The sequence below is a fragment of the Triplophysa dalaica genome, chromosome 17 (assembly GCF_015846415.1).
Source record: "Triplophysa dalaica isolate WHDGS20190420 chromosome 17, ASM1584641v1, whole genome shotgun sequence".
Taxonomy (NCBI): Eukaryota; Metazoa; Chordata; class Actinopteri; order Cypriniformes; family Nemacheilidae; genus Triplophysa; species Triplophysa dalaica.
The window spans coordinates 13,911,527-13,921,840 of record NC_079558.1 but is presented as its reverse complement, the minus strand read 5'-3'; the positions used below and the strand labels follow the sequence as shown (position 1 = coordinate 13,921,840).

At 36.8% G+C, this 10,314-nt stretch overlaps 2 protein-coding genes across 2 annotated transcripts; one reads left to right on the top strand and one right to left on the bottom strand.

Moving 5' to 3' along the window:
- Window positions 1–274: 274 nt before the first annotated feature.
- LOC130438878 (5'(3')-deoxyribonucleotidase, mitochondrial-like) lies at window positions 275–4,148 on the bottom strand. The gene is made up of 5 exons (XM_056771134.1): window positions 2,914–4,148; window positions 1,899–1,999; window positions 1,646–1,706; window positions 1,331–1,445; window positions 275–1,240 (listed from the first exon to the last, which is right to left on the bottom strand). Exons 1-5 carry the CDS (start codon window positions 3,169–3,171, stop codon window positions 1,086–1,088), a joined length of 690 nt encoding a protein of 229 aa, XP_056627112.1. The 5' UTR covers window positions 3,172–4,148; the 3' UTR covers window positions 275–1,085.
- A 224-nt stretch (window positions 4,149–4,372) lies between these two features.
- On the top strand, window positions 4,373–9,100 carry cops3 (COP9 signalosome subunit 3). The gene is made up of 12 exons (XM_056771120.1): window positions 4,373–5,226; window positions 5,832–5,961; window positions 6,151–6,263; window positions 6,359–6,408; window positions 6,493–6,585; window positions 6,769–6,948; window positions 7,191–7,331; window positions 7,429–7,602; window positions 7,836–7,922; window positions 8,175–8,288; window positions 8,612–8,692; window positions 8,778–9,100. The coding sequence occupies exons 1-12, from the start codon at window positions 5,172–5,174 to the stop codon at window positions 8,829–8,831; spliced, it is 1,272 nt and encodes a 423-aa protein (XP_056627098.1). The 5' UTR covers window positions 4,373–5,171; the 3' UTR covers window positions 8,832–9,100.
- Window positions 9,101–10,314: the final 1,214 nt, after the last annotated feature.

The following is a 10,314-nucleotide window of genomic DNA, read 5'->3' as shown; positions in this document are numbered from 1 at the left end:
AATCTTTGTGGATTGTGTTGATATTTTTCTTAAACTCATACTTTTAACGGATAGCACAAAAATTAACATTTATCATTTACATACGCTCATATTGTTTCAAACCTGTACGGATGTGTTGTGTGGAATACAAAAATTAAGTCAAGCAGAATGTCCAGCTAGAAAGAAGATTGGTGTTTATATTTTTCCTTTAGTGTTACACACACAAAGAATTTAATATAGTCTTCGAACGATATAAGAAAGAATAAATGCAATCCATTAACTGAAACATCTACCCTCAAGTCATAAAAAGTTTATTAAATGATCCATGCTGCAAACTATAAATTATTGACAAAGCAACATCCAAGTAGGTGTTCTCGTGAATAAATGTGCTCAGAGTGCCCTCTAGTGTTAAGAGTGCAATATGCCCAAAAACCCTTGCACTGTTTTGTTCTGCAGTCACAGTACATTGACTAAACAGGCAGTGGTTTGGCATGGTTTTGCCTGATCAAGACAACTTCTGAGACACAAAATATCTGAATTATGATATATAGCAATAAAAAAAATATTATAATGTTCTCCCTGAATTAAAATCATATAAATATGCATCCATGTTTTTCAAAAACTCCCATTAAAAATAGCGAACAGTGATAAATCTTAGTGGGTTTGAAAGCAGCTCATACTAATACTAATATTTGTGTGGTTAGACAGGAGTGGAAATAGTACATTTAAATGTTCTCCCTTGCTTGTACACAATTCCCCTTGTCCCCCTTGATACTGAATTAAAAGGCAGTGTATGCTTGAGGTAAACTATATGTAAACAAAAACCTGAATCCTCAGTTGAAAGCAAAATGAACAATAAAATTACATTAACATGCAGCTAAAAGTTTTGCATGGAAGATTAAATCAAACACCTGAAATCTTAATAACTTGTTTGTATACCTCAGATTACTTTCTACTGTTTTTATCAATGTCTGGTAAATCAATCACCATGTTACATAGCAGACATTATTTCTGACCTTTAGAGTGTAATATTGTACCTGAGGGCTTTCTTACCATTTACATTTTTATATTTCATATTATTATCACACCCAGTGCAAGATGTCACATTATGGGTTGTCTTGAGGTTGGCTCTTATTTGCCAGCATACCCCTCCAATCATCCGCCCAGGACAGAAGTCGCCTTTGGGAGGGGTTTGGTGGCAGATGCTTGTTGTGACAGGCAGTGAAAAGGATGTGCTCCCAGGAAGGATTGGGGTCCACACCTACAACGGAAAAAAAACAGAACTTGTGACGTCAATGTATTACACGTTAACTCTGGGTCAAAACAGACAAAAGATCCAGTTCATACTTACCCAGGATATCAGGTTTATCATCAATGAGAATATCTCCGGTCACTATGGTCTTGTCTCTGGTCAGGATGATCTGCTCCAGGAACTCAGGCCCCAGGTGTTTCTCTATCCATGCATACTGGGGACAAACACACTTAATGAGAGAGATCCATGGAACCTAATAGAAAACTCACTGAAATACAGACCCAAAAATGATTCATCTTGTCAATTAGTTAGACCAAATGGGGTATTGTATACACAAGGACACATGTTCTGTATCAGGTGACAACAAATTAACAGTTAAATTAACCGGTCAATGTCGGTTTACGAGAATCTTACCTTTTCGTATGGACAGTAGCAGTAATGCTTTATTGGACTGGTGCAAATGAAGACATCTGTACTGGGTGAAGAAAGAAAAATCTGCTCTTAAAGACCAAGCAATGGTCTGTTTACAGTTGTTATGAAGACTAAATGTTGATTTAGGGAAATGGCAGATTATGTGCTTATCTCTAATGCAAGTCCAACAGGTGCTTGGTTTATCAATGTAAGTCCTACATACTGTACATATGACACAATATAGTTTATAACCTACTTCTCCATCTTGAACATCTCCTTCACAGCCTCCACTCCTCCAGGAACAGGGTCCAGCTCGATAAAGAAGTTCTTTGACTCCCAAATGCTGATGGCCTTATCCTGAAATCAAAAGAATCAACTGCATGTTTATTAAGTTCATTGAAGATATGAGTCTGACTCCAACTCTAGGCAGCAGGTTTTAACATTTAAGCACTGACCATAAAGAGACACATGAGCTCGCAAGTGCAGGTGAGACCTGAAGAGCACATGTTGCTGTTTCAACTAACCTCATTCATTAAGCCTTGCCAATTTAAACATTTAAGTGCAAGATGATGCACAAGAAAACTCTCTTGTGCACTGTGAGAAGATCCGAAGTGCCACAAGGAAAGTCTCAGACATGGCGCAAATATTGAGTTGTCTTTGAACTCTTGCGCTTAAACGGACAAATTCACACACGAAGTAGGTCAACACTTGGAACGGACGAAAGACACCGCATGTGTACAGTATCAGTGTAACTGTTACTGGATCTGTTGCATTCCTCTTAAAGCGACAGCAGCATATTCCTGCTTTCTGTTAAACGTCAAGGAAATCACTCACTGTATGTCAATAGCTATAACTTCAATTATGATTAATCTTTATTTAATTTGTACATATGCAATGTTATGATTTATTTGATTACTTTAATCCATTTAAAATGTATTAAAATGTATTATTACATTTTATTAAAACTTTTCTGCTTTGCTCTGTTGTTTTATTGGTGTTGTTACATGTAGCTTGATTATTTGTTCTTATTTTTATTATTCAGTAGTCTCTTTTCCCTGAACATAGCAAAAGCCGAACCGAAACCTTGACCCTAAACCCGTGACACAAACCGATTTGAATTTGACCGTTTCGTCCCTTCTAGGTAGACATTTCATTATATTGGGTTAATACAGTCAAACCTGGAAATAATAGGTAACTTTAGAATTGTGATACAGTATACACTTTGTGATATTAGGTATCACAAATGTACATTTGAAACTTAACACACTTACACACAGGTCGCTTCTCAGATCACCGTACTGCGTCGACACCCAGAAGCCTCGTCTGTCCTCTAAAGATAAATACGGCTCGTTCGGATACCTCGCCTTGAATTTCTTTAAAAATCCTCCCTCGAAATCCGCGATCACACCGTCCATGTCCACCAGGACTCGAAGTCTCCTGTTATACTTGGACATGTTGGCACTAGATTGTAAGTGAATGAAGGGAGCGCGTCTCTCAATCCACCGCATGATCCTCGGCAGTAAAGTCATGATCGAACCGCAGGTGAAGCTCGTCAAAATCCACCGATCCAAATTCCTCTCAATCGAACGCTGTCACTTTGAAATGTGCAAAGTTTCATTTATTCTTATGTGAACGGGAGGCTGTTTTGTTAGCGAATGAAGCCGGTCCTATTGTAACGTTACCTTATTTCATTCTATTATCTCTGTTGTTTTGAACATTGTAAACGCGTTTCTCTTTGTTACAGTGTCTTTTGTTTGTTTTGGCGGAGTCAGAAGGTCACAATTTCATGTTTTTCCAGTCGGTGGTGTTGAATGCAGGGTTGACAGACCCCCGTTTGTGGATTTGTTTACAGCTGTAAAAAGTGCCAAAAAGTGGCAAGAGAAGTGTCGGATTAAGGCTAACGCAAACTATGTCAAATATGTGTAGTACTATTAAAAAGAAGTATACACTGTTTCATTGCATACTTGTTTATTTACTCCATACCATACTGTAAAGTAGTGGTTATTTCTAGTGTAAATGGTCACGGAACATCCCGGCCCAAGATAATTTACTAAGTGAGAGATTAGATAACCCACTCAAATGTCTCCCGAAAAATAAAATCGGGGAAAATACCAAAGAGTTGTATTAACATCAAGTGTATCTCATTAATCTAAAATAATGGTAATAGCAAACAGCATAATTGCTTGCGGTGCATTGAATGTAAATATAAAATAAAGATGAAAATGGGTTGCATTGGTATTTTTGTAGATTTCCCTTAAAAAAAAGAAAACATTTTAGAAATTGTATCGAGTTGTATGTTTTACAGATATACTAGATATCTGAACACATAACGTTAGCATATAACAAAGAAGTTTGGACATTCAAAATAATGTCACGCAATAACACGTTATTCTACGTTCAAACTGAAGCGTCAAGATGTTTTTAACAGTTAAAAGATACTTCCGCCTTCCATGGATATGGTCCGGAGAGGATCATCTATGCTGTTAGAGAAGCTTTGTCCAAAACACTGGCACCGGAAGAAATAGGGACAGACTTCCTTTAACTCAAAGCTTCATTTTTGTGACGTCATCAACAAGAAGTAAAAAGTACCCAGAAGTTTTTATATATTTAATCGAAACAACTGTACAAACAAATTAGGCATCACATAAACAGAATTGACAAAACATAAAAAAACTAAAACACTAACAGGAGGACAGAACAAATATCAACTTGACAGTAATGTGCTTTGAAAAAAATCGATTTTATATATTGCATGAAAATTTGATACAAACGAAACGTATTAAATAATACACACACCAACAAAAGGGGATTTAGATGGTTACAAGGCACTTATCAAACTGAAAAAAAAACCTAATGTAACAGCCTTATCACTTTATAATCTCGGAAGAGAAAAAGACAAGGTTTCACAATCATTTTTAAAATGAGGAAAGATTGTAGGGTTTTTATATACCTACATTTATGAATAAAGAATAATACATTTGGCAAGTCCGAAAAGGTCATTAACCAGATAATGTTGTGAACATTCTTAAGAACACCAAACCTAATTTGTTTATAGCCAAGGGATTACACGAATGTTAACATAATATTTTTTTTAAATAATTTGGAGTAGTAACATTCCATAAAAATTGACAACAGGTTTCCCGAACGTACCCGGATGCATTCTCGATTTCAAGGATGCATTGTATGCAGCCTTGCGCGTCTACGGAATAAGCTTTAAGTCCCAGAAGTCACTGCGGCGCGTCCATCCAAGTTCGTTCTTCCGAGGCTGCCTCGCAAGACCGGTCTTCACAAGAACACAAGTCCGTTCTTTGCCTTCTTGGAATTGAGAAACGGTCTATTTGTACCGTGTGTTTTTGCTTCCAAGTGAAACGAGACAACAAGTAATTTCCATGAAATCTCGCGGCATCTGAGCTGTCACTCAAGCCTCGCGATATTTGTTTGCCGTTGGCGGCTCTTGGCCCGTCCCTTCTGTACAGCAGAGCTGCTTCTGACATTTGAATGAAAAACAACCCCTCTAAAGCGCAAAACGATGGCTTCAGCTTTGGAGCAGTTCGTAAATAACGTGCGGCAACTCTCCGCTCAAGGTACGACCGATTACACGGCTCGTGAAGACTCTGAAGTAAAATCACTCTAACGTACACATCGGCTAAATAGCTAGATGCTAAAACCCGAATAGCATGATAGGTTAGCTTGAAAGCATGCTAGTTGTTTATATTTCATGCAGTAACGCATGGTATTTGCACATTATTGATAGCGCCAACATTTTACTTTTGGCGTATTTAGACATTTAGTCTTAGCTTGAACTGCTAAAGTTTAATCCTGTTTCAGTGACTAAATGTGTCACGTTAGCTGAGTCATATAACATAAATGATATTGAATGAATTTCGGAAGTGGCAGTAAAATACTATGCTTTGATCAGTTTATGTCTAATCTGTCACATGCCTTTTGCATTGGTAAAGGTATTATGCGCAGGTGAACATCATTTTAGATCACAAACCTACTTATTAAACATCATAATGTTTATTTTGCTGATCTACACCATAATCATTGTTGCTTAGCATAGACTGTACAACATCGAAAGGGACAGCACGAAATCATTTAAATATCAATACCTTGATTAAATGTACACTTTTCATGCTATTTCAGTATTTTTGACCATAACTTTACATTTATGTTTCCTGGTTTACAGGTCAGATGACCCAACTATGTGAGCTGATCAATAAAAGTGGGGAGCTTTTGGCCAAGAATCTCTCTCACCTGGACACTGTTCTTGGAGCTTTGGACATCCAAGAACACTCCCTTGGTGTTTTAGCTGTCTTGTAAGTGATTGACTTGTTGTTGCTGCTTTTGTATTGCTAAAAGTATTATTACATTTTTCAGAATTTATTTAGGCAAAAAAAAGTGATCTTGCAAATTAACCTTACAAGTAAAAACTAAATTCATTGCGATTTGCAATGCTTTTGTTGTATGTTTGTAGAAGAATTTAGTTTGTTGCGACTCTATTACAGGTTTGTGAAGTTTTCCATGCCAAACATCCCAGATTTCGAGACCTTGTTTTCCCAAGTCCAGCTCTTCATCAGCACCTGCAATGGAGAACACATTCGATACGCAACAGACACATGTACAATAAACAGCAAAATAAACACACTTTTCGGCTAAGTTTTAGCTTTTAATATTTTCTTTTTCTGTGCTTTGATTGCTGTTCTTCCCTTACAGTTGCTGGTCTCTGCCACCAGTTGACAAATGCTCTTGTAGAAAGAAAACAGGCAAGTTTACCTCTGTTGTTTGTGAAAATTAAGTAATTGTTCTGTATGCATTCAAGTCACATTAAGTTCTTCTTTTCTCCACAGCCGTTACGCGGAATAAGTTTAATTAAACAGGCCATAGATAAAATGCAGATGAACACAAACCAGCTTACCTCAGTTCATGCAGACCTGTGTCAGGTGAGTTGAGAATCTAAACAGCAGGATAACAGTATTGTGTCATTGCTGTCTACCTCCTACATAGACGTTCTATGACATACACTTGGAACGAGACGAGAGAATTGTCACTCATAAGTTTATTTACACAGACGGTATTATGTGATGTTTTGTTATGTAATGAATGTTATAATGCTCTATCTACAGTTATGCTTATTAGCTAAGTGCTTCAAACCTGCCGTATCGTTCCTGGAGTTGGACATGATGGATATTTGTAAGGAGAATGGAGCGTATGATGCAAAGCCCTTTCTATGTTATTACTACTATGGTGGTATGATCTACACGGGTCTGAAGAACTTTGAACGGGCACTGTATTTTTTTGAACAGGTATTTATCTTTTTTTATGCAGTTTTTGCTTTGTCTCCACTTTTTAGAAAGGTTTAAAATAATAATTCTTCGCCTAGATTGCAATACAGTGTTGCTGAGGTTTGTTTGACCTCCAGAAGCATCAAGATCATATAAATGCTTCACTCATTCATATTATTGAATTTGCACTGTATCACTCGGTCGTAGCTTCCATCACTTTCTTGTTAGTGTTGGGATTAAGAGATTTCATCTGTTTTTTTCAGGCAATAACCACTCCAGCAATGGCTGTCAGTCACATCATGTTAGAAGCATACAAGAAATACATCCTTGTGTCTCTCATACTTCACGGCAAAGTACAGCAGCTACCCAAATACACATCACAGATCGTGGGGCGATTTATCAAGGTGAGTCACAACATGACTATTTTGCGTTTTCTTTGCACTGTGTTCCAGAAAGTACTTTTTAAGCATTTCATTTTTTATGTTTATTAATGTTCCAAAGCCCCTAAGTAATGCTTACCATGAGCTGGCTCAGGTGTACGCCACCAACAACCCAGCAGACCTCCGTGCTCTGGTCAACAAACACAGCGAGACGTTTACACGTGACAACAACACTGGCCTAGTCAAACAATGCCTGTCATCGCTCTACAAGAAAAACATTCAGAGGCTAACCAAGGTCAGTGATACTAGCTTTTAAAGAGACTGTGATAGTCATGGGGGAACATTTTCCCATTACTGTCACAGCTTAAAGGTAATTTTTTTTAAACTTTGTTAATTTGAGTAGATTGTAATGTATTAACTTCATTGTGTTATTTTGTTAAACGTAGAGCAATAGCTGTTTTGAGCATCCGAGTATAAAATCACACCATAAAACAGAAACAACAATATATTTGTTCTTTTGGTTGACAGACATTCTTGACGTTATCCTTACAAGACATGGCAAGTCGAGTTCAGCTCTCCGGCCCTCAAGAAGCTGAGAAATATGTCCTTCATATGGTAGGAGGCCTCACAATTACATGCAGCTCTTTAAACCACATCTGTTTATTTTTCATAGATTTCTGTCAGATGTCCCTTTAAGATTCATTGAACTTTTCACTGAATATTTTTCTGATGACTAACCTTTTCCAAACATCAGTTTGTTTTCCAAGTGTGGTTTTGTGTATCACTTCACAACACAGGATACTTACAAAAATAACTTAGGGGTTCTGTTCGCTGTTGAAGTTTGTTGGTGTTTTTCGTATTTCACAGATTGAAGATGGGGAGATTTATGCAAGTATCAACCAGAAAGATGGCATGGTCTGTTTCCATGATAACCCTGAAAAATACAACAACCCTGCAATGCTCCACAAAATAGATCAAGAGGTTTGTAATTACACTTTTGTTTTTGATTCACTGCTAATGTATAAGATAACAAGGTCACAAAATCTAAAGAGCTTTCTGAGAACGGTGCATAAATGTTTAAAATTAGCCCCCATATTTTTGTCAAATTTATTTCCCCTTTAACATTAACACAGGAAAAGTATTATTATGAAATGCAACACATCTTTTTATTATAATGTACCTGCATTTGTAAAATAACTATTTATATAAATAGCATTACAATTTGCATGCTCTGATATTTTTTGCACTATTTGTGTTACACGATATTTAATCTGTAAACTCTCTCACCTTAAACCCTTACGTAGATGCTGAAGTGTATAGAGCTGGATGAGAAACTAAAGTCTATGGATCAAGAAATCACTGTAAACCCCCAGTTTGTGCAAAAGGTAAAGTCACTTTTTTCTTATTTAAAATCAGTACTCATAGAGGACAGATTTTCATTTCAGCCTCTCATTTCGTTTGGTCTCTCAGAGTATGGGAACGCAAGAGGATGACGTTGGCAGCAAGACGTCAAGCTACTCCTGAGGAGACTGGGTGGATCACTGCTTAGCCCCGCCTCCTTCTCTCATCCCCCAGCTGGAAATCCTTCACGAGAGCAAAATCAGTTCTATTGAATATGGACTATATTGAAGGAAAACATAAATGTGGAATGACCTTTTTTGTTTTGTCACAGTGTACCCTAAACAAGAACTCATTTTTGTCAGTGTTTTATTTATCAATGCTTGGTTGAAATGCCACTGCATCATTTACGATCATACAAATAAAGATACTGGACTTCTTTGTTCAAAATGAGATTTGTATAACTATCATTATGTCAACACTACAGAATGATGGACAGGTATGATGGGGAGAGGCAACATTATTACATCCCTCATAAAATACTAGCCACATATAATGGCCAGTATAGTAGACCTACTTTTGATGGAAGTAGTATTAATATCAACGGTGGAAGTTAGGACATTTACAGTTGTGAAATGATATTGTGATTTGTCTTGATTCGATGAGTTTTTGGAAGTTGTGGTTGAGCGGGGTCTGTTAGTCTTTGGACGGGGTTACTGTAAATGAAATTATAAGAATCCTGCAGATGTGGCTACGATGCCAAACCACTCACTAGCCAGTTTGTGGGTTGTTTTAAATGCTGCGCAGATTGAACGCACATACTCAACTCATGAATCAATATTAGATGCGCAACACCTGCACATTTCTGACTTACTTCAACACAACCATCAATAAACAACAGGTGAAGGCGCGCTTGTTTATTTGCCACATTTTTTATTTAGTTACACACCCTCATGACGTTTCAACGTCTTTAGTCAGCAGAACGCTGAAGATATTTGAATAATGTTGGTAATAGAAAAACGTAGGTCCCCATTGGTTTGCACTTTTAGCAACAATGTTCTGTTGTAACAGACAGAAAGGCATAAAGGTTAAAATGACAATAGGGTGAGTAAATGATGACAGAATTTTAATTTTTGGGTGAACTATCCATTTTGAGCTTGTTGTAAAGTCATATATGTGTTAGTAAAATGTTTTTATTATGGGCTGCAGTTTTGATTTGACTTCTAATTGGAGATGCACAAATCCTGAAACATCCTTTTTTTTACTTGTCACAGGTGTACATTTTCACTACAATAACACACTATAAGTTGATATTCTGATCACATTTCTTTCGAAGCACATTTTCGCAATTCCAAATCACATAAATTCTAAGAAACAACCATATATAATTGTTAACAGGGTTATAAAGTGACACCTTTTGTTCAGGTTTGCATTATTATAAAGATTTTCTTTCACGTGAAGACAGATGAGAGGGAACAGCACCATTTCCACTTGTAACACTGTTTGGAGAATTTATCTTCCAGAATCTGATTTTGGGAGTTAATTTTAAGTTTAACTTCAACCCTAAAAGATTTTTGATTTGAACTGATGCTAGTCCTTCAAAGTCACCTAAATAAATATTTTCTGTATGTTTATTTTTCTGGAACAAAAAGAAAGCATAGGCTAACAT